Raw genomic sequence first — 24,885 nt, 5'->3', positions numbered from 1 at the left:
GCATGTCGGCTGGGTGCCAGCTGCTGGGGAGGTGAAGGGGGACATTATTCATCTGGGAGATCAGTAAACCCCAAAGGGAGAAGCAGGCCTCCAAGCAGCTGTTTAGCAGCAGGAGCTGAGGTGGAAGGAACTGAGAATAAATACATAAATAAGCACACCCCAACTTCTCTACTCTTTTTTTTAGCTGCTGCTCAAAGAAAAAAAGAGGACAGGGACAGGCAGGTGAAGAGGGGGGGAGGTATTAGTGAAAGATGATGGTAAATCATCCCCCATGTGGGAATAATTTCTCAGTTTATAAATGTTTACTGGAGGTGTTAAATTGCTTCATGTGTACCTGCAGCTTGCCAGGGTCTACCCTGTTTGACACGATGTCCCAGCCCATTGTCTCTGCAGGGAATTTTGGTAAGGGAAGTGGTCATTTGGCACGTTGGTGTTTTGCCTGAGGTGCATTTTCAAAAGCTTACACGCTGTCACACTCACTTCTCCATTACATTTACAGATTGCCATGCCATCAATACAAAAATATTGCCCAAATGTTGCTCAGTGTTAAATATATAGCACATATTGTACTATACTGTGCAGCACATTCTGTGAATCTTGGGAGAACCATGCGCTCAACATCTTTTTCCATCTGGCTTCTAGAAACCTAAACTCTGCCTATCAGTTTCTCCCATTTTTTCTCCCATCTGCATCTTTGCAGAAATTTTCAGAATTTTGGATTGGAAGCAACAAAAAAAAAAAGAAACAGACAATCTAAAAAAGACCCCAATTAGATCAACAGTTAAATTAAAAAAGACAGGGACTAGACAGAGCCTAGGGTTCCTCTTCGACACAAGCTTTCTGGAAGACGAGAAGCTGGAAGGTGACCTACTGCCTACCAGTATGTCCTCCATCAGTGTCCAGGGACAGTAGCTACTCCCATGACCTCCATGGATATTCTCCCTGTAGAAGAACTGCAAGAAACCACCAACTCTTGTGAACGAATAGTCCTCAAGAGACAAGAAAATATCCATCTCCTGGCAATGTGCAGCTCCTGTGTGGTGAGAAAGCACGGCCTTTGTAGGTTACAAAACCCACGTGCCTCTTTCAGGGAGCAGCTTGTCAACGGCCCTGTGGGGTGGATGGACCTACTGGGATGGGAAAGGTGCAGTGGGCAGAGGACAGTGTCCTCACTGGACTTTAAAAGAGTCTTGCACCCTGGAGCAGGCAGATGTTTTTTTAGCCAGAGTACACATCTGCTGGGGTCTGTAAGCTCTGACTGGTGGGAAAACACTGCTGCTGGGCTGGCCAGTTTCTTCCCCGCTCCTCCCATGTAAAAGGATTTGCTTCCTCGTGCTGTGATTGTACTGCAGCTTGCAGTGCAAAAATACGCTTTGGGAAAAAAGCACTTTCAGGTCCTGATCTATTTGGGATGGTGATTCAACAGGCTGCCGTCCTGTTATCAGAGCATAGTAGAAGCACTGAGTCAGCTGGAACCAACAGGAAAGTCAGTGTTAATTAAAGGAATGAATGGGCTTGTATGGAGGAATCAGAGCATTCACTGACCCCACCACAGCTGCGAGTGACAAGGGCATCTCGTCCAGGGCAACCAGGGTGACACACGCACCTTCTTACACACACCGGCCAAATTCAGGCAAGACCTGTAGGACTAAACACCGCTCCACGGCAGAGATCCTTCCCCACAGCAAGGCTTTGTCCACGGCGCTCAGCTCCTCTTTGCTTTGGTGTCAAGTTTGTCACCCCTCCCCGCTTGCCAGGGCCATCGCTCCGCGCTGGGTCTTCCCCATTTCAGCTCCTGGGCATCTCCTGGTCCATCAACCGGTGTCTGAACTGTGGTGTTACAGCGGGTCTGCATACCACACTGTAAGTGGTATGGCCACCACTGTGGTAGGTCCCATGCAGACACAAAAAAAATGCGCATTCTCCCCTGGATGATCAGCCCCAATGGCAAAAGAGCCAGCTCCACAGGGAGACAGGAGATGAGAGCAGTCTGGTGCATGATTAATTTATATCCTTAAAAGTCTGAAATGCTCCCAAAGACATTAGTATTCCCCATGTAAGAAAGCTGTCCAGATTTTCAACATATCCCTGTCTTATTCCCACATCTACTGGAATTAATAGCTGAAGGCTTGTAAAGCCCAAAAGGCAAACACAGGACTGCATTTAATCTAATGCAGAGGCTGAGATCATAGTTTGGGAGTCTAAGTGTTGTCAGAAGCAGAGACAGCCCCAATTCTCATTTACTCTAAGACACTTTTATAATATCCTGAAAGCATAAATGCACCTCAGAGTGGGTGCAGTGCCAGCGCTGACGGCCTCTTTGCACTGTGGAAACATTTGTATGAAGGGCCCTTCAGAGAAATGAAGACGAGTGAAAATGAAAATCCCATTCCTTACATCTAATCCCAGTAGAGCTTTCTAAGGTCCAGACAGCGCACTCAGTCTCTGTGTGTGTGTGTAGACCTGTGCAAAAAGACGTTGTATGAGCACTGGAAGGAGGATGAAGAATCCACCCAAGTGTTTTAAAAGCGGGCATCAGCCCACGCTTGTTTTTTCTCACTGCTTAGTAGGCCAGCCATCGCACCCAGAAATTATTCCGTTTCTCTGTTGAAGGGGTTGCTATGGCTAAGTTGGAGAGGGATCCTTTGGGATGAATAAGTGCCACCTTCTGCTCCCCATATTTAACTTTTCACTGGGGAAGCTCTGGTGCCAGTTTGACCCAAAGAAGTGCTGGGGTGACAAGGACCAAAGTGTGGGAGATTCCTCCCGCCAGCCCTGGCTGAGCCCGGTGCTGCTCCTGGTGCCCAGCTCGTCCTCCTGCACGGTCCTCGGTCAGGGCATGTGTTACAGGGCACTGACATAGGAAAGCGCTTGCCAGAGACTGCACGAGATACTCCATGGCCAGCTCTTTTTCTTCTAACTCTGAAGAAAATGCGCTGACCAGGCTGATGGAGCCATCGCAATACCATGGTGGAACTGGCACAGAAAAAACACATGCAGTTTGTTAGATTTGTTAGATGACAGTCTCTCTCTCACGCAGCACATTTCACTGAGACTATCAAATCCCTCACCCCATCCTACAGATGTGCAGAACTTAGTAGCTAAAAATGACGAGGTGGAGACCCAGAATTTTGTTACTGTAGAACTAAATTCTGTGAGCCATACTCTTTTTAAAAATCAGGCAAGCAAAGTAATGCCTGGCTTCAGTTATGTTCTTTGCTAACTTACTTGTTGCTACTTGTTTCAAGATACACAGGCTAGTAGTCATGGAGGACTGTATACTTCCAGTTCCTTGCTGTCTTTAACTGACAATAATGCTTCTAAAGCTCCATTTTTTTTTTTTTTAAATTTGCCTGAGGCAAGTGGTAAGTGTAGGGCTTCAAGGACTGTTATACTTTCTTTTTAGGGGATTTATCTTCCAGGTAAAAGAACCACAATTCTTTCCTGGTGCAGTTCAAATCAGTTGGCACAGGGTCTAAAAGAATGCCTTAACTCCAAGGTGTCAGACAGGATCAAGGGATCAGCAAAGAAAGAGTGTTGATTTAAACGTGCAGTAGGATGTCCCCAGTTTCAAGAAAGGAGACTTGCTGCAAAATGACAAAAGAATTTAATAGGCTAATAGATTGTTAGATAGTTTATCAGTGAATGTAATTTCAAACTGGAGAGGATACCCCAGTGGTTACTTTATTATTACTATTATTATTATTATTATTATTACTACTACTACTACTACTACTACTACTGTTGTTGTTGTTATAAACATTTATTATTTAATTGATTTAAAATCTACTGGTCTGTAGTAGTTTCACAGTCTTTTGACTAAACTGCCACACTCTGTTGCCTTCACTTTGAAGAGGAGTGTGAAGAAGGCAGGGCTCCTGCAGAGGGGGAATCCCAAATGTGCCTGCCAGCAAGATGCTGTCGTATTTCCTTCCTATAACTTGTCAGTGGGATCTCCAAGGACTTTGGGTATTCAAAAACCATGATGAGTATTATATCTCAGAATCTAGAAATGTTCTGACTTGTGACTGAATATTTTGCTTAATAAGTGATAGAAAAAAGATACCCTCAGCAGCAGGGTCGGTGCACACATGCGAGTCGAAGGTGTCCCCGTGGCCGGGCGCCCCGAGGGGTTCTGTGGCCGGGCAGGACACGGCTGCGGGTGGGATGGGGGGACCTGGAGGGAGTGGGAAGGAAGCTGCACCCATGTGGGTGGGCTGGGGGGCCACCACACAGCTCAGGAACAGCACCCTCAGTAATTCACCTTCTAAAGTGAAGAAGAGTTTTTATTTCTCTAAATTCGGAAGTATTGATAGGAGCGGCTGTGGAAATTGACGGGCCTGGGCTCTTGAACTGGCTGAACTGGGCAGGACAGGGGCATATTGGCACAGGCTGTCATCAAATGGCTCGTGCTTAGAAGGACTATGACAAACCGCGGACAACACACGCTGCATAAATTGGGTATCCACACAGGTATCTATTTGCCAAATCCACTTCCCAGCACACAAATGCATGTGTCCTTAAACACGCATAGACAAAAACAAAAAACCTGAACATAAAAAATTCATAAAAACATGCATTTTCATATATAAATATCCACGCAAAAAGGCTAGCTGTGATACCTGTGTATTTACTGCAAGCAGAAACATGAACACTGCGCCCCAGACGCTCTTGTGAAATAAATTTTGTCTTCAGTTGCAGTTTAATAGCTCAAGATCTTTCTGCCAGATGTATGAACGGCTTTGGGAGGAAAGGCACGGGAAGGAAAATGAAGATGTGATCAACCTAGGAAATGGTTCTTGGGAAACCTTCCAGCATCATGAGCAAGCGAACACAAGAGCGCATTAGCACGGTGCACTGTCTGATGGATGCTCCAGCGGCTGGTTCACGGGACATAAGTTTTGTTTCACTGAGAAACAGACGTTTGTGGGACGGGAGAAAGCAAATGGATGTAACAGACTCAACCTTCAAAGTTTTTAGCAGAGGCTCGTGAAATTGTACCAAAGAATGAATGGAGACTTGGGGACGTACTAAGAGCTGTCAAGACCTGAAATGAATTGATGGACCACAGTCATAGCTAATTGACAGTGACAAGTGTTGCTTTGCACTGTTTGGACTGGAAATTACATCTTGAGAAATAAAACTGAGGCCAGCGTGCTCAGAATCACCATTTTTCAGCTGTTCTAATAATCCCTTTCAAAAATATCCCTGCATGCTATATTATGTGTGTCTATTTCTAAACTAGAAGCAAACAGACAAAAGCATTGATTAAATGTGTGAACAGTATTAAACTTGGAGACACTGTATACACCAAAAATTGCAAAAGAATTGTACAAAAAGAAGTAGGGAGGCTAAAAAAATGGATTGGGAATAGCAATGAGATTTCAACATGAACAAAGAAAAGCTATTGTATCAAAGATGAAATGTAGAGTTAGAAGTTGTAATGACAGAAACTCATAAAGATGTAGGCTTGGGAATAAAAGGGTGAAAGGTAATATCAGGGCTATGTAAACAGAGGCATTTTACTGTCGTACACAGATGTGACAACTTACACTGCTCTTTACATAGCACCAGTAAGAATGCATCTAACATGAACTCCAAATTGCAGGCACTCTGGTGTCAGAAAGAAGGGGAGCAACGCTTCTGGAAAGTGAATTGGGTGCACAACTGGGGAAGCATTGCTCAGGAAAAGAGTCTGCCTGCAATGACTGCAATTATGAAGTAATGCTAGTGGGGACAGAAATCCCCATCGAACAGAGATTCGGTATTACCTCCGAGATGTAGCACAGGGCAAGGCCGGAGCATTGGGAATCTCTGGCAAAAAAGGTGATATTTCAGGAGGAAACCAGGCTGCGAGGATCAGGATCACGGAAAGGCTTTGTGGCTATTGCAAGGGTAGTCCACAGGGATCAGGACCTAATGCAGGTAGACTAATGAACGCAAGCCACTGTTTATCATGAAGTTAGTTGACACAAGGAGAGAAAAATCAAGGGAAAGGAAGATCCATTGTCCCTTTTACTGGGAGGCCTGAGGCTAAGAAGAACCTGAAAAGGAGGCATTTGCGGTTGCACGGAGGGTCTAGACTGGAAACAATGACTGTACGGTGTAATGTGCAACTGAGACCTGACACAAAACCACCAGAGTCAGGTCAGTCTTTCCACCGCTTCCAGGAAACCTTGAAGTCATCAGCACTGCACTGCCCTAGTTCAGATATCGGTCAGACCCCAAGGTCATCCTGCTTGCCCCAGCGTTGCTCCAGAAAGCCCGGTTTTCAAGCCAACGCGGTGCTCCTCACCTTACCACCTTGGTGCCGTTCCTCAGGACCTGCATGTCCACCATGCAGCCGCCCGTGACGTAAGCAGCCAGGTTCAGCTCGGAGAACTCAGCCTGGAGTGGAGCAAAAGGACAGAGTGTTACTCGAGGGCAGCCGAGACACAAACACACGGACACAGACGCAGAATTGTCTTCAGCTGGAATGTGCCTTTCTGGTTTTTTTCTTTTTCTTTTTTTTTTTTTTTTTTTCTGTGAGGCAACGGGAGATCTAGTTACAGCTGATTTGCCCTGGAGAGACTGCAGAAGTATTTACGGCTCCCACACTTGGGGCGTACAAGTATACAGGATTAGGCTTATTGCAGTAATAAGTACTGAAGGAATTAAGAATGAGCAAGCTGAAAAATGCATACAGGAAAGAATAATAATAATAAAAAGAGGTAAGGTCATCTGAATTCAAATTCCAAGTTTCCACTTGGAAACATCCATTTAGAATTATGTCTGAGTTGGCTGTCGTGCCACTGGCCAGCTTTAAACCTAATACAAAAGATTTAAACCTCCCTAAATAGCTAAAAAGCTTCATTATGCTGCAGGAAGGTGATAAGCAGAAAAACCCACTTGATGCGGTTTACTTATTAAGATTTTAACTATTAAAGGGTTAGCAAAGCTGGCTAGGCTATTAACAGTACTGCTCAATTATTAAAACACTTTATATTTTAAAAGAGGTGAGACTTACGAGGCCAGAAAGGTTGGCAAGGAATATTTAAGCTATGGGGAGCGAAAGGGAATGTGCACGGGGGCGATTATGACTGCAGTGGGTGTCAGTGAAGGTTAAGATGCAAATCAGAGCGATTAACGGGGCGAGAGGTGTGATAATCCTCCAGCGTGGCCGCTGGCTCGGCCGCCTCTCAGACAGGAGTGCCAGTGAGATTTGATGGTCTCAGGCCGCTCTCAGTAGGAAGAGGACAGCAGAATTAGCTGACCAGTGCTCGTCTTGGGCTCCAAATCCTAACTCTGTTCTTTATGAGTAAATGAGCAGTCCTTAAAATAGAACAGCCTATTATTGTGCTGTGCAAGTTGTTCCTTTCCAGCATGATGCAAACATACCTGTACAGATTCACAATCATGTATTAAATTAGTGCCTGGGTATATAAATAAATATAAATATAAAATATAAACATATAAATATAAATATAAATATAACGAGGTTTCATTTTTTGAGAGAAAATTTAGTCTTCTCCCTTTGAACAGCTTTTTTTTCCCCTTCCTGTTAAGGCATTTCTTTCAGACTTAGTGTGATGGAGACTGGGCAGCAGTAAAATCATCTTCTAACCAGTGGCTACCTAATACAAGAGCACTTAGATGGTGTTCCTAATACTTGTAATTTTATTGAGATCCTTGTACTACTTAATGTTTTCTGGTACTTCTACCAGCTGGAATGAAAAGATAGTGCCAGGAACAACTTTTATACAGAAAAAAACAAACTGAAAAAAAAAAAGCATGTTTTGTCCTCCTGAACACATGGAAAAAACTTGCCAATGGAGAACGAGTGCACCTGTAAAGGCTCAGAAGCCAGACGACAAATGAAAAAATCACTTCCAACTTTCTTTTTTTAAAATCCACATAATTTTAAAGCAATGACTGTGGACTGGTGACCCGATGATGTAATGAGATTTTATGTCTGTGGCCCTGTGTAAACTTTTCACAGCAACACCCTTACATGGTCTTACATCGTTTTAACTCCCAATTACAATGAAAGGAGGGGAAAAATTCCTGTTGCCAAGAAATAAATTCTACTTCAAACACATACACACACACAGAAGGGGAAAGGCAGTGGTTCAGGTGACTGGCTGGGCTTTTCTTATGAGATTCCAGTGTTGCCTTGGCCACAGCCACGCTTCTCCAGTGATCATATTGGATCAGAGAGAAGAAAATAGGTACCTCTAAAAGGCACCTGCATTTTATATGTTTAAAAAATCTCAATAGATGTAGGGAGGGGGGAGTCCTTGAACAAATTGAGCAGGAGCAGATGCTCTGGGTACCATCAGTGAGCTCCCCAGTGGGTCAAGGCAAGCTTGCTCGCTTGCATGTGGGCTCGAGAGGCTCTATGGACTGGAGAGATGAAAGGATGGTTTTCCCATCTCTGTCTCTGCATACGCCTCGGAGATGTCCCACTCTGAAAGCAGAGACTTACTGAGCTGGACCTTCAGCTTCTGCAGCTGAGGGATGCGTCATCTGATGTGAACACCAGAGTAAGAGAGGGAAATTTTAGGCCTGTGTTTTCATGTTTTTTATGCTTTTCTTCCATAATTTTTTTCCATAATGGTTTTGTATTAAAGAACTTAATACTTTGCTTTGCTGGGGGTGAAAATGGGCAGTCTTCATTTGACGGCTGGCACTTACAATCCAAGTAAGTCGGTCTGACAGGCGTTGCCCCGAGGCCGTCAGACCAAACAAAGCTGTGCTCAGGCACCTGACATCCAAACGGGCCTGGGAATCCCCTGAGCTGGTAAGTATTTCATACCGAACTGCCAGGACCAATTTCAGGCCTGCTAATGTCAAGAGCCAGAAGAAAAGGAGAAATCCCCTTTGGCAGCCATTGTCCGGGGCACCCTGGCAAGGAGGGAGGAGTGGAGAGGGGGCCTGGGGGACTCGGCTACCTCGCCCCCAAAACATCCAGATACACAATCCCAGCTGAGGGACAACCCTAATCTTTTCCTGGCATTCGCTCCTGCTTTAACGGAGTAAGTTAAGGACCGTTGCTGCTTTCATGTAGCTGCTTTGTCCCATCCGACAGGCCGCTGCTGGCCGGCGCTTGGAAGAAGGCTGAAAACTTCAGTCAGCAGAAATTGTTTCCTGTTGATTTTCCAGTGCTCCCTGTATTTTTAACTTTGCGGGTTTTGTAGCCTGATGACTTCCCTTGGCTGGGCTTTCAAGTCTGAGATCATCTCCAGCCTGAGTTTACCTTGCAGACAAAGAGGTCTTTGAAAGCAGCCCAAGCAGATAGAGTGACAGGTAACTATGCATAAAACAGGAGAGCCCAGCTCCCCATGGCCTTGCAGAGTCATTTGCATTAGGACTCGTCGAATAGAAGGCGGCATTACATTAGCCTGGTGGTTTATACTTGCTTTGCAATGGTGCCAGTGGCTGCAAAAACATTCAGGGCAAAAGTGAACCATGTGTGACAAACGTGACACAATCTGTCTTGAAGAATAACGTAATGCAGACTGGGAGTAGAAATATTTTGTGCATCTGTGAGGCCCAGACCTGGGAGGATGCCACAGATATTTTGAGGATCATTCTGTTAAAAATGCCTATTTCAGGTATTCAGATTCAGAAATCTTTCCGTATCATTTGGACTAAACCTTAAGCTACTCTCAGTTTCTCCCATCAGTGTTCTCTAGGTGCCGGAGGATCTTTTTGGTGAGCTATTTTAGAGTTTCTGTTTGCTGATAATAAAACAAGGAGGAAGTTGTAATTTTAAATCATGCAATAATAGAAATGCCTGGCTTGGTAGCCATACCTATTAACGATTTATGGGAGGCACATGTTCAAGGTGGATTTTAAGCATTTTTCACAGAATAACAGAAAGTTGCGTTGGAAGGACTTCAAGACATCACATAGTCTGTCTCTCTTTCCTAAGGCAGGATCAGGTCTACCTCTGCCGTTGTGTGCAGATACTACATAACCTTCTTGTATCTTCCACAGATGAGGAACCTCCTCAGGCAATCTGCGCCTTAACAACCTTGGAAAGTTTTCCTATTTTCCAGCCTAAATCTCTCCCCTTCCTTCTTAAGACTGTAATTTTTTTGTCCATTACTTCCTCCTGCAGAACCTGAGGACCTACTGTTTGAAGATTTACCCTTCCTTCTTCCTTTTTTTCCCCTAGACAAAACCAACCCCATTATTGTAAGATTTCCTTGTAGGTGATGTTTTTCAGCACAGTGATCAGTGTTGCTGCTGTCACTGGGATCATCTCTGACTGGTCCTCAACGTCTTTGGGTTGTAATGGCCCAAACTCACCATGATCCTTCAGCAGAGACGTGACCATTGCTGAGTAAGATGTAAGGAAGTCCACTCGCCTTACATATAATACTGCTGTCCATATGTTCTGGCATGGATTTGTCACATGTACAGCAACATGACTCATATTCTGGCTGAGAACCACTGTAATCCTTGCCTTGCTTTGTCTAGGCTACTGACTTGTCTTCAGTTCCCCGTCTTGTGCATCTGCCATTGATGATTGATGCATAAGGGGGAGATTTGTCAATGTCTATAAAAACCTGATGGGAGGTAGTAAAGAAGATGGACCCATACTCTTCTCAGTGGTGCCCAGCAAAAGGACAAGGGGCAATGGGCACAAAATGAAATACACAAAATTCCATATAAACACAAGAAAACTCCCTTTTTATTGCAATGATAGTCAAACACTGGAACAGGTTGCCCAGAGAGGTTGTGGAGTCTCCATCCCTGGAGACACTAAAACCTTTATTGGCCAGGTCTTGGGCAGCCTGCTCTAAGTGAGGAGATTGGACTGTGAGATATCCACATGTGCCTTCCAGCCTCAACTGTCTTGAGATAAGTTTGGTATCTGGCAGATGTCCTTATTAAACTTCTCCTTGCATGTCAATGGGGAACCCCAGGAAAGCATCCGAGTTTGCTCCTTGAGCAAATACTGAGGGTCAGTTCATCTTCATTGTGGCAGAGGAATGCAGGAATAGGGGTGCAAGACAGGTTTCTGGATTTGTGTTTTGGGGGCATGGTGGCTGATATTTTTTTTTTTTTTTAAAGCAAGCAGGCTTAGTGTGTCCATACAGCAACAAGCACATTGGGGTTTTTTGAGCTACTGAACTTCCTAAGCCCTCATCTGTACATAATCTGACTAAAAGCTACTCAGGCTGGTTATTGCTTAAAAGGGAGACACAAAGTTATATTAGACTTCTGTGTGAATATTTGCATATATACCCCTATTTGCATATATACTTCCATTTGCATATAAACCACACACACACAAAAATAGCAGAGGGGGTTTTAGCCCTGCCAGGGAACATTTACACTTCCTCAGTGTGACACGCCATACGCTGTAACACATATGCTGGTTTTTTGGGGGGTTATTCTGTCACATAAATCACAGCACTGAGCTACCGCCGCAGTACAGTACGCAGCTTCCCGTAAGGCAACGCAGAGTACCCCCATCGGGATCCACGTCTCTTTTGGCTCTCCCTTACCCACCGAATGTGCTCTGGCCAAGGCTCTCCACTCTCCCACTCTTGCTCCTGAAACTCCTCGCCAATTATCAGTACACGTCTGTTTTTCTCCCCCTGCCCTGTGACACAAAATGCAGTCAGAATAACAGGCTGGTCCGTGTCATGGCTTAGGCACTCGGGATGAGGAATTACTGCTGTCTAATCAAATCGCATACATTCCTCCGTGGATTTTATGCTTTAGCTTTTGGTAGGTCTTCCAATATGTACAAGGAAAGAAAGACTTTGGCAGACACCACACTGCATTCCTCTACCAGCATATTTCACTACAAGCGTTTTGGGGGGGAAGTAAGCAATCCCTAAATCCTGCACAAGCAGAAGGGTGAACAGACCGTATGGATGTGAAGAAGGGGAGGGCTGGGGCTGTGCGTGCTTGGTGTGCACATGCATGCAGAATCAGAGATTACACACCGTGATTCCCCATGCCTCTTTCCTGGGACATTTTCCTTCGGAGAGGCATCCTGCTTCCTACCTGCCCCCAGTACTGGGATTGCTCTCTGGGAGAAAAGGATGGAGAGGGAATTCCCTCCCTCGGGGGGACGGAATCCTGGTGTGCAGCTCCACAGGGAGCTTCCACAAGTGTTCTTTGCAAGTCCTGAAGCTAGGATGCATGGTCCTAGGCTACAGACAGTGCTGATGCTGAAGGTCCACATGCCTTGACCTGTGTGAGCGCCTTTCGGTGCATCAGCTCTGATGGCATTTGGAATTGTCTCTTGAATTTTCTTTTCAGAAGTTGCGTGACTGCCCCAAAATTGGAGATCTAGCGAAAGCACATTTCTAGACCTTTTGATCCCAGGAAATAGCTCAAAATCACGAACTCTGTAAGCCTCCAAAAGCCAATGGAAATAAAAAAAAAGAAGATACTATTTATTTAAGAAATTCATGATTTTTGAGTCATTCTTGCTATTTTTCCAGGTCCCTTTATTCATGGTTTCCGAATGCTTGTATGTGGCAAAGCTATGAGAACTGCTTTTGCTGTTCTTGAACTGCTTTCTGGCTTTCAGTTGGGAAAAAAACCCCCTAAACATACAATGAATAAAAATTATACAGTTATTTGATGAGAGGCTGATTTTCCTCTCATCACACACGGGCCTATCAGACTCTACCTTTTGAAAGGATCACTCTATGCCACACATGAAAACACCTCTTTAGGACGGGAAGTACAATGGAGCTGCAATTCATGATTTGTATTACAATTATCTTCTGTGAGCGCCAAGTACAACTTTTTTCCTGACAATGCTGCCAATGGAGTCATAATCTATACCACAAGACTTTTCCAGAAGCGTGTACATAGGAGTTCACTGAATAATCATTCCCTGAAAATAAACCAGGCAGTGGGAACAAGTGAATGAGCTGTGCAAGAAGAATGCGTGTCAGACGGACAGACGGACCCACCTCGTCACAGCAGGAAATGGTGGGAAGGAGACGGGTGGACAAACAACAGGAATAAAAATTTAGATGAACCTTTTGGCCTTTTTACCCTTTTCACCCCCCTCCACCATCAACTAGCCAATGCCAGGAAAGATGTCTCTGAATATACTGAAATGCCTTTGGGAAATATCTGACGGAAAGGTACCCCGAAGGTGGCAGACCCTCTCTGAGAAGTGCTGCTTGCTCTTGCCTGCTAGGTCTGTGCTCTCTTCTCTCCCTCCTGGGCTCTCACTGGTCAATGCAGGGCACAGGACTGGAAAAGCCCACCAGAGTGACAGGGTCTAACCCCTCGCTACTGCAGGCACCACGTCACGAAACCCTTTCTTAAACCAGTGCATTTATTAAAAGCAGCCGTGTCTCCTTTAGCCTCTGTTTTGGCAGCAGAAACAAACTCAGCTCTTTCAGCCTCCTCTCATAAGTCAGGTCTCCACGGTCATCCCAGTGACCCTGCCCTGCACATCTCCTGCTTTGGGGCCATCTCTCTCCCAGAGAGGTGGCAAGTGTCCCACTTATCTGGCTACCGGCCACAGTATCATGGTCTGTCCGATGGGTCTATGGCTATCTGGGTCTCAGCCCCGGCTCTCTTGCCCTCTTCTGCTTGTACCCAGGTGTGCTGGGGATGCACGGCCACGCGACATCCCCCTTGTGCATGTGGCATCCCCCTTGTGCATGTGGCATGCCTAACGCCCAAGGGGACCCCCACCCGGGGTGTCTTATCATCCATATGGGAAACCCTGGAGTCATATGAAATCCTTAGAGCGTGCAAGGCTTAGTTTTCTCTGGGACAGGGCAGAGAGGGTCGGGAAGGAGGTGGTGAATTACTACCAGTTGCCTCTAGTGATGGGAAATGTTTGACAGAGCATAAGGTCTACGGTGTAATTCCTCCTTTTCCTGAATATACTGTGTTTCCTAAGGCCTCCTGTCCCCTGGCCAGTGAAGGACTGTGAAGATAAAAGCAAAATTATTTTCGGGAGAGACTAAAAGCAATGTGGTGAAGTCCTGTGGCACTTTAAGATTCTTCTTTAAGTTCAACTTAGCCTTAGAGCCATTTAATCAAACTTATACTTTTCATTCTAAAAGAATTTATCTAGTATTTGTATTTCTAGATAAAAGAACTGGAGATACATACACTGCAGTTCTCAAAGCTAGAAATCACAAGGCAAGTAAAAGCAATAACATGGATCAAAATCTAAGAACCTTACTTTTAGCATAAAATAGCAACAATATTTTTAGACTCGGCTGCTTCTTAAAGCTTAGGGGTTTACCCACACTGACTAAAACTTAAATCATCAGGGTTTAATGAGAACAGGTCAAATAGATTTTCACTTTTTGGTCAGTGTTTCATTTTCACTTTTTGGTCAGTGTTTCATTCAGTCTTATGAATGACTATCATTGCTACAGAAGGACCTGTAGCGGAAAAAATACCCAAATAATAAAAATGTAACCCAAACTGCCTCCAAAGAAAAAGGGGCCATGATTCAGGAGAGCACTTGCCCTTGCTTCCCACCGCCCCAGCCCTCACTCAGCCCCACACCTCTCCCCCTGCAGCCCCCAATGGGGCTGCATGCCTGGGTTTCGATCCAGGGTGGGCAATAATAAATCCCACAGCCTCTAAAGCACATTAATAAATATGTTTTGGGTGTAACGCTGAAGATTAGAGGAGAAGAAACAAAGGTGGACACAGAGTCAGGCCTCACGTTTGTTTTAATGAATGACAGGAGGCAGTGGAGCCTGGAGAGGCTGTACCCACTGCTGGGGCCCTGACAACTCTCTCCCCTATTCACTGGCACCAGCCGGTGCCCACAGCGTCACTTGTCTTATGCTAGTGGTAATGGACTTAGCTGAAGAACAACGTCCTGGGGTCGGTATCAAAGTCACGCCATTCGTTTTGGTGCTAAAGAACCAGAAAACCTTCTTCAAAACTCCAGAAAACCTATTTTCGTACAAGCTGAGACTTACAGAAGCAGCTCCCTGAGCAGCAGGGTGGCATGTAACAGTCTCTTCCCTGCGGATTATCCAGTGCCTAATACAAACCGAATTCACCTCTTGTAGAAACTTAGTGTCTTGAAACTTCTGCCTGTTTCTCCAATTCGGCTGAAATCAGCCAGTGCCTTCCACAGTGCTGGGTGGGGGTTAGACGGAGCGAGACAGCATGATCACATACGTCTTGCATTCCTCGGACGGCAGCCAAGGGGGAGAGGCAGCTCGGAGAGCTGGTAGGGGTGTATAACCAGATTAGATAACTGACTTCCCGCTGCTGAGAGAGGGAGAGACAGCGCTGCTTTCAGCACTCCTGCTCCATTACAAATAAGTGATGTCATGACTTCAAAAAAAAAAAAAAAAATTACCTACTATCCTGTTCTGCTTCCCCCCAAGATTGCAGAAATGGCTTGCTAAGAAAGAATTAAGATGTACTAGAGATGGAGATGAAAGAGAAAGAGCAACAAGGCAAACTCTTCCTTCAGTTTAAACCAACTACAGAGCATCCTGAAAGAATGGCAAAAAAATTAGGACGGTCAGAAAAAATAGGGCAGCTGCTTTTTCCCAATGTGGTTTTTCAAGAGTATTTAACATTTGGATATTTCCTTTCACTGCTTTCTGCCATTCAAACTTTTTTGTTATTTAGCTTTTCAGATCAAAAGTGTTTTTTCCTATAAAATATAAAAAAATTTCCTAAGGCAAACTGTATTTCTGGCTGAGTCAATAATGTGTGGTTATCTGAAGCAGGATCAAATGGAAAAATGAAAACCTAAATGAACTTACTGAGCAGACCAAGTGGCTCAAGAGGTGCCCGAGAGTCAAACCTTGATCTGATGCAGAATTTATTCAGAACTGAACAGCCAGGTTAGGGCTTGTGAACCATGGCACAGTCTGTGTGCTGTTCACAGGACAGTTATAGTAGTGGAGACTGGTGAGCTGGGAACTCAAAGAGAAAGGTGTGGACCAGGCTGGTAAACACAGATATTCCCTACTTTTTTTTTTTTTTTTTCATAAGGAGATGTTGGAAGAACATTATTTTTCAGGTTGAGAGGGTCTGTGTTCAGCCTCAGGGGACCTGTTCCACAACAGTTTACGTTCCTGGATTGTGCTCGAGGAAGAGGATGAAGAAGTGAGGAAGGCTCCAGATAATCAGGGTAGAAGCAATGAATAAAAATTAAATATCAAGAAATACTGAGCAAATATGGATGGGCAAAAAGAGAAGGGGACAAAAAGCCGGAGTTCAAAGAAAGAAGTGCCCTTCTCGTGGCCTCAACGATATGCAGAGGGGCCTGAGGTCAGGTTCAAGGACTGCCCGTGACAACGCAGCTCCTGTGTTTCCCTTGACAGACGGTGATCCAGCTGGGGAACGTGAGCATCCCTTCTGCTGTCGAGGTCTGGGGGAGTCAAAAGCGGTTCCCTACTCGCTACGTGGAGGCTCGTCTGCCTGATCGGAGGGGCAGCGAGGGGACGAGGGGAAGCGGCCGGGACCCTTGTTCATTGTTCCTCAACTCTCCTGCTCCCTGCGTGCTTCATTCCCTTGGGCAATGCTGCAGTCACTGTGCTGGGTATTTAAAGAAGGCTGCAAGGGGCCTGGCGATGGTCCTCACCGGCAGAGTCACACCAGCCTTGTGGTCTTTGCTTGGAGCAATTTGGTGCCTCGTCTCAAACATGGACGTTCAGCCTAGGTGAAGGATTTCAAGGGACAGACTGGGAAAGTCTCCCTGGAAGAGTCTTTGGGGAAATGCGATAAGCTACCTAGTGACGATGAGGAGGGTCATTACTGGGTTTAACCCATCAGGGATCAAGAGTCCGCTTCTGCCTTTCCCCGCTCACCGACCATTTGAAGAGAGTTCCTTTATAAGGACCTCAAGTGCGATAACATTTGAGGAGAAGGACTATGAGGGGAAAGGCAGAGGCTGGAGGTTTAGGAAAGATTTAACGGGTAATTTTGAAGAGTATCAGGTCTAGCTTTGAAGCTGACCCTGCTTTGAGCAGCCGAGCGGGTTGGATCAGAGGTTTGAAGGGCAAATATGAATTATTATTTGATTCCATGCTTCTATGTGAGAAGTGTGATTCCCCCCCCCATTCTCTTTTAGGACATTTACTGAAGCAGCCAGCAAAATAAAGACTTCGATAAGGAAGTGCAAGAGAGAATTGTTCTTGTTAATACCCAATACTGACAAGTGTGATATCAATAAAAAGAGGAAAATGAAGTGTTCGTAGCATCATAGTTGCAAAAAAATGACTTGCTAAATTTTCTGTCCCAGACACAGCTTTTGGTTAGAACATGCGTGCTCAGGTATAGTCCTAGGCAACTGGACAGCAACCCTTTGAAAAGAGAAAGAACACCTTGTCAAGGGCAATGGGTCCTGAGAAAGTCTTCAAAACTACTGCATTAATGATTCTATACACACACATAATGCAGAATCAACAGCTTTATAAAGAAGTATCAGGTCATTCAAGCAACATTCACCAGCTTTCTTTATCTAAGCAGTTTTATAGCCCTAATGAGTACAAAACAAGCACGTGATTCCTTCAGGATCACCAGCTCCTCTCTACATCTCTCTCTTCTTATGCCTGCTTTCAAGTTAGGCGCCTGCAGATGGTTATTAATAATCATTTCTACTTTGACAACCGCATTCAAAGTCTCAGTCAATACTGGGACTTCATTTTGGCAGACACTGCACCAACACGGAGAGGAGGGGACAGACCCCAACGTGAAGAGTTTTCAACTGAAATGAATGGCTGGTGCTAAGGCTAACAGAGAAACAGAGAATTTGTCCAATGCCCTGCAGAGCACATCAGAAAACAGGCCATGAACCTCCTCACTGTTCCTATGGGCTTTCAACAGATAAAAAAATTTTGCCACGTATAGTTATTTTGCATACTTAAACCAAAGGTTTTAGGCTTAAATCAGGCTAAGTCAGAAGACTTGTATAGCTTGGATGTGGAATGTGACATGACCAACATGTACTGTGGCATAATGGCTTTGCACCTTTTCAGGGATATACAGAGCTGTGAGGTAGTCTTCAAATGGAAGAAATTATATTCCCATCACCAGAACAGAAAATTTAATTTTAAGGTGAAATAGCGACTGATTCTGCAAAGGTAGGGAGGACAAAGGGATAGCCCAATAAGATATTTTCATTTATAGCTTCTACAATTCTATAAAATGGACATGTCTTAAAACTCCTCATTAGTTCCTTTCTTCAAGAGAAGAAATATCCACAAATTATCTGTCATTAAGTCCTCAGCACTGTCCACACACATTTCTTAGAGCCAAATTCAGTTGTCACTGACCTGTTCCACTCGGATATCAAATTCTCCATTCACCTTCTTCCCCTGGAAATATTTGGCCCTGCAGAAGAAATGAGAGACACAAACATGGTTAAAGAAGATTTTTGGCTTTCGTTACATACTGCTTATGCATTTCCCTTTTTGCTGAAGAATTTCTATCCGGGTCACAGCATGTTTTCCTAATTCCTGTCTTCTGTCAGCTTTCTGTTCTCCAGGAGAAACCTGCCAAGCCAGATGAAAACCACATTGGAAAGTTCCTTCAAGGCTTGTGACTTTTTCATTTTATTTTCAAACTGAAAACCAAATGCTCTCCTAAATGTTTTCCAGAGCAACAATTCTAATCAATGATTCCTTGCTATATCTCATTTAATACTCAATCTTTATTCTTTAAAAGAAGGAGAGCAACATATGGCACGGCATTGGAAACTTCTTTTGATGTTGGGCAGGGATCTTTATCATCACAGCTGAAGTACTTGTGAAGCCTATTCTCTTGCTCTCTTGCTGCAGAGCTGCTTTTCAATTGTTTGTCTTTCTGCTATTGATTTAGAGAAACAGTATCTGCATCTACAGCGTCACTAATGAAGGATCTTTTCCCTTGAACCGAGAAACTGTGCTTGCTTTGGAGTTGAACAGTGTCATGAGAAGGACATACACCTTCCACCACCACTGCTCCTAGTTGCCTACACTATGCAGACAGCAAAGGACTTCCAGAAGGATTGGTTGTTCAGGAGAGAGGAAGGCTGACCGTAGTGTTGGAGCAGAAAGCATAGGAAAAGGGCGGGCAGTTTTAGCTTTTTTATTCATATTTCTGTATAATGCCCCTTATATTGATAAGTCAACAGGGAAATTGCAAATATAATTTCCCCTGCGAATATTTCTCCCCAATTCTTCCCCTTGCCAAACAAGCTTGACAGAAGAAAATATGAATTTATTTTCTCAGACCTCCCCCCTAAAACTTCAGGAAGACCATGTAGGTTCCAAGAAGTTCTATTTGGAAAGCATTGAAAACACAGTTAAGCCCTGCAAGAGCTGTTTCCAGAGACAAAGTAACTCTCTGCATTCTGTTTCCAATTGGCAAAGAGAGGACAGAATAAAGAAGTAAAGGAAAATGAGGGGAAGCCGTCTTTGCTACCTATTTTATAGTATTAGCAAAAAAAAAGAAGCTGGCTCACATTTTTACTATGTGTCTATTTGTTCCAATAAAAAAGGAGAGACAGTAGGAAGGCAATTTTCCCCATGGCTGAAACACACCAGTTTTCAGCTGAATGCTCCCCTCCCCCCAGAAATGTGAAATGTAAATAAAAAAGTTGTTTTGTTTTGTCAATCTGGCTCAAAACCAAATCAAAAGTTTTCATCTTATTAGAAAAAGACATAAAAAAAGTCAAAAGTTTTCTCCTTCATTCTAACAAGGGTATCTGAAGGCTGTATCACATTTCCCTTCCCAGACAGCCCATCCATCAGCATGGTGCTAATAAGACTTCTGCATAGATGTCAATGAGGGACAGCGTAGCAGCCAGGTGTGACCAAGACCAAGGGGCTTGAACAACCCCTGTCCAGTATAAAAAGAAGAGCTCTGGCCATTTTCCCCCGGCTTTTTAGAATTTTCGACTGTTGCATTAAAAAAAGCAACTCAGCAGACAAGCTGAGACATCATGCCTCTAACAATAAACAGGAACGCAAAATGCACTTAATAATTCCATCATATTTCTGGAGGCACGGCTCTAGAGGGTTTGGCAACATTCCTCACTCCTAAACATTGGGGATATTGCTGGAACCAGTGACTTCTCAAAAACTGGAATAAGCTTTAAGTGGGCCCACAGGAACTGGTCTGAAATTTGAGGCCCACTATTTACTGGTACAAGCTTGTTTTTATTCCCAGCACACTCATAATGTATACTCCTTACCCACATTTATGAAACACACTTCCTCCCTCTATGGCCTCTCCTCTTTGCCGACCAGCTGGTTGCAAACTCCTTGGTGCTGCTTTGCTTCAGCTCGTAATGAAGTGTGATTAACCACAGTCTTCAGCCCAGTACAGATGGAGCAAAGAGGCTTCCACTGCCTAGTCCAGGAAATTAGCCTTCACACGCTTAAAAATTCCTCTCTCCCATCTCTCCGGTACTGGCTCTGCTCATGGATGGTCACACAGAGGGCACAGCCAGCGTCAGGACTCATTGGAGCAGAGCAAGGGACCTCAACTTAGACACTGTGCGACGTGTCCTTCTTAGCCCTCTTTCCACACAGGTCTTATCCTGTGCCTCAGATAATTTTCTTTTAACAGCACAATATATCACTTTCTTTCAAAGGCAGTCCCCCAGGAGGGTTAACCTGCTCCGAGTGGCTCTGAAGACTACAGGTGCTAAGCAATTTGCAGCCAAATATTTTGGTCAGCCCATCATTTTGACACAGCCCAGGGTAAGAATGAAACACTTCTTACTGAAACATCTCTGAAATGGATGGAGTGATGTTTTCAATTTGCACCTGGGGTTTTGGAGCCCCTGGGCAGTAGAAGCTATCATGTTGAGATGAAAAATGGCTTTAGCCTCACCCCTGAACCCCTGAAACTTCAAGCAAGCTGGAATCATTGCTGATGCTATGGAAACATCACGATGCCTCCATTGCAAGAGGGAATAGTCTTTTGGTCAGTACTGTGCAACATATTAAATGGCTTCTGGTCCCTCCAGCGGACGTGAGACGGAGGAAAGGAAGACCACGCTGCTCTGGTGGGGATGCAGGAGAAAGATAGATTGATGTTTCTGGCAGGTGAGACCGTGCAAGACATTTGTGGATGCTCTGTGCCCCAAAACCACCTGAGCAAGGCTCTTCCAGACCGCCGCTTAGGAAGTGACACGCGGCAGGGTTATCGAAGCAGCTTGTAGGGGGGCTGGGGAGCAGCACCCAGAAGACCAGTCAAAACTCTTTCTGGGGAGCCTCAGAAGTGTCCCCGCGCACCTCCAGTGCACCAGCGATCAGAAGAGCGGCTCATCGCCCCGGGAGGGGGCTGTCTGGCATCCCCCAGCTTGGGACACTGGGCAAAGCACTGGCCACAGAACCCCCCTCTTGTCCTGGGCAGCCTGCAGCACTGACCACCGCTTGGTTGGCCATCCCTTTATTTTAAAGCACGTCAGATGTTCAACCCGCCAGAACACAGTGTTATAATTTGGCTAGGCAGGGTGCAGATGGGGTGGTGAGGTTGCTGTGATCTCAGTAAATGAGCACGTAAACATGTTTTGACTGAAGAAAACGGCAGGGCCATGCTCAAGAGCAGTTCCTGGGTGGGATTTACAGCGCTAGGCAATGCATTTAAATGTAGCCGCACCGGCTGGGAGGGAGGAAGCACCATAATAAACAGGCAAATGTCTGCCCTGGCTTCCAGGGAGCAAACTTGCCTTGAAGTGCTCCCTCTTTGTGATGAAGAAGCCGCATGCTCTGGAAAAGGACATATTTTCTGGGTGTAAGGGCATCAGACAAACATAACTTCTGCTTTCTGCCTCAGTCCTGACATGATTACAGGGCCACAAGAAACCTGATACCTCTTCTTATGAAGTAATTTGGAAAGAATAAAAGCTTATTTTCCAGAGCTGCCATGAAACAGTCCCAGCCTGCCTCAGTGACCGTGGCTGGAGGAAGCATATACACAAATTTCTGTCAGATACGGAGTGTATCATTAATAGCAGCAGGGAAAAATAAATGATCAATTCACCTCCAATTACCTACATACAAGCTAATTCAGAGAAAGTCCATGTATAACATTAGCGCCCTTAGGTGTCTGCAAACATCTCTGTAAGCAAGGAATGCCAGCACTGATCGAAGACCGCAAACACACCTGTAAGACACTCGAATACCAGAGTTTATCCCTCTGGTGTCACCGACAGCTGGGACAGCTTGTATTGCACGTATTGCATGCAAGGGCTGCCTGAATTGGCGTGCTCCCCTGCACCTTTGTACTAATGCCTGTAGTCTGCAAACACAGGGGTTCAGTCCTCATGGGGCATGAAGTTCCCCCATCGAAGCCTCGCGTGCCACCAGGCCCAGGGGAGGTAGAGCTGGGCCAGTGGGCTACCAGTATGGGACCTGGGGCCAGTGGGCTACTGGTACGGGAGCTGGGGCCAGCCTACACCGCTGTGCTGCTCCTGCGCCATGGGGAAACACGGCGCAAGAGAAGCAACTCCCACACGTAAAACGGGAGCTTCCAGAATTGGCAGCGAAGGGCCAAAACTCACAAGCTGCTTCTGTAAGGAGAGCACAGATCATCTTGCAATTTCTGTCTGTATGCTAAAATAACCAGTTGCATCTGCCTTGTTCCCTTTCTGCTTTACAACAAAAGTAGGTCCAATGAGTGCTCAACCCATCAGCCAATACGCGTGCTCAGCACAGGAATCCAGGAGAAGCTATTTGTGCAGAGCTTGTACTGTCTCTCCTGGAGTTATTTCTTCTCTCTTCCTTCTGATTTTTTTCCTCTCGGTGCAAAGAAGCATATCCAAGCTGCTTAAGAGGACTGCTTCAATGTTTTCCTCTGGATCTGTGGGAAACAGAGACATTAGGGATGCAGCAGGGGACTGCACAGCTTCTGCCAGGCTGGAAAATGCTCTGCCCAGGTGAGGAATAGGAAAAGATGCCCAGGTATTAAGCATCAGCTAGAGAAAGTGCCCAAGGAGCTCTTCACCAGGTACAGTGCCACTAGACAGCAGCCCATGTAAGAAAAGCATCGGGAAGGGAGTAGCCAGGAGGGACACGAGATTTGAAGTGATCGTGATGGCCTGGTGGAGGGCAGTGATTCAAAGCTTAAAGCTGTTCCTGCAGGTCCATTAGCTGGGCAAAGCAGAGATTGTGACACATTATACAGCTTTGAAGACAGGCTGGCATTTTGTATTAAATTCAGAGGACTTCTTCAGGGTATCCTGTAAAATGGCTCCTGTATGAAGCAATTTTCTAGGATAGATAGAGATCAAAGAAATATAGCTCAAATCTTCCTGTGAGAGACCTCAGGGGAGCTGATGTAGCAAATGTAATTGCAATCACTGGTAGTGTGTCTTGGGGTAACTGGGAAGCCATCCTTCAGACAAACAAGTAAGCCTAAGCCCAAATCCCCCGTGATGTAAACGAACCCAGGTACTTTTTGGGGAATCACTGTTAGACAGGGGCCTTGGGCTACAAACTCAGGAGCAGGCTTGTACCTTCACCCCAGAAATGGGCTAAGTATCTCCGAGAGCGTGCCAAAGAGGGGCACTGGGATATCGTCACGGTAAATTCCTCCAAATCCTCTGACTGAGCTTGTGCCTCTGGAGCAAGACACGACAAGCAAAGCAAGCCAAGCCACGCTTTGGATGGAGACTACTACTCATCTGGAGTGGAAAGCAGCCTTTTCCACCCTGCGGAGGGGCCAGAGCAAAACATGCTGAGGAGAGGGGAAACGTGCGGGGCTCTTGGGGAGGGGTGGAAGAAAGAGGGAGAGAAATGGTGAAGAAGAGACCTGGGTAAATAAACCAAAAGGGATCCATGGGCAAATTCAGGAATTATCCGAATTATTTCCCTGGAATCACATTAGACATATTTCTCTCAAGGCCCTTGGGAAAATAAGGGATGTAATTTCTTTCTGGATCAGCCTGGAAGAGGCGAGGCTGAAGCCCCCTGGATTGGGTGGGGGGGGACCTCGGGGGGGGGTTAGCCACTGTACGAAATCCCCGTGTCAAAGGGCCTGGGGGCCCAAGTGATGCACAAGGCACTCACTGTATGTCCGCATTGTCTCCTTCATAAAAGGGGCTGGGACTGGGAAAAAGGAGACAGTTTCCAGGATACTGGCCAGCAGCCGCTGGAATGCCCCGACCCCCCCAGCCCCTACGCACTATAAAGGCAGTGGGAAGGGAAAGGGGGAGGAGAGATGCATCTGTGCCCTTTTTTCTTCAGGGGTGAAAACAAGGAAGGTTTTCCTTTCAGGGGCCAGCCCTCAACCCCTTCACCGCTTCTCCCCAGTTTAGCAATTCCCAGCTGCAAGTAGTAAGGACTTTGGAGATGGTCAAGTCCCGACTGCCCAGGGCATAGGGAAGAGAAAAATCACTCCAGAAATGTCGAGGTCTGCAAACGGCTGGAGCTTTTGTCCATATCTGCTTTGGCCCGGAGACCTTTATGCACTGTTCAGCTGTGGGATGGACTGGTTGGTAGTTAATATTTATGCTGAGAGAGTACCTTGGGGCAGGGGTTGTCAGGATGCTAAAGAGGGTGGATAAGCACGATGGATGTGCGCTTTGACACCTCAGAAAAACAAGGTCTGAATTACAGGTTAAGCGGACCAGAGGCAAGTGCAGAAAGAAGGAAAGGGTACCCACGCCATGTGGACAGACAGGGAAGGACCAAGAGGTGAATCTAAGTTTTTGGGTTGGGTCAAAAGGTAACCCTAAATACACTGAGACTTTGCCAGGAGCTCCACAAAAGTTTCAGCTCCAGCCCCGGGGTGCAGTATCGCTGTGCTCAGCCCCGTGCCACCCCCAGGGTGAGATCATCTTGCTGTCGGTGCCGATACCAGTACCTGGCTTACTGGAGCCACCGAATCGAGAGCCAGCTCCGCTGCAGGTAGGTCCTCGGTGTCCAAGGTCGGGCCGTGGGAACAGACCGCCTTTGTTGCCTTCTGGGAAGAACCACAAGC

At 45.7% G+C, this 24,885-nt stretch overlaps 1 protein-coding gene across 3 annotated transcripts in view; it reads right to left on the bottom strand.

The window, feature by feature from the left end:
- SYN3 (synapsin III) overlaps positions 1 to 24,885 on the bottom strand; it is a 260,724-nt gene that overhangs the window by 145,917 nt on the left and 89,922 nt on the right. For all 3 annotated transcript variants that reach the window (XM_069807362.1, XM_069807363.1, XM_069807364.1), the window contains 2 exons: positions 18,246 to 18,303; positions 6,296 to 6,387 (listed from right to left, as the gene is read on the bottom strand). In XM_069807362.1, coding sequence (XP_069663463.1) covers positions 6,296 to 6,387; positions 18,246 to 18,303 — 150 coding nt within the window. The remainder of the gene's footprint in view (positions 1 to 6,295; positions 6,388 to 18,245; positions 18,304 to 24,885) is intronic.

The sequence above is a fragment of the Haliaeetus albicilla genome, chromosome 19 (genome assembly GCF_947461875.1).
Source record: "Haliaeetus albicilla chromosome 19, bHalAlb1.1, whole genome shotgun sequence".
Taxonomy (NCBI): domain Eukaryota; kingdom Metazoa; phylum Chordata; class Aves; order Accipitriformes; family Accipitridae; genus Haliaeetus; species Haliaeetus albicilla.
Note: the sequence above shows the minus strand (reverse complement) of the source record. Positions and strands in the feature narration are given on the sequence as shown.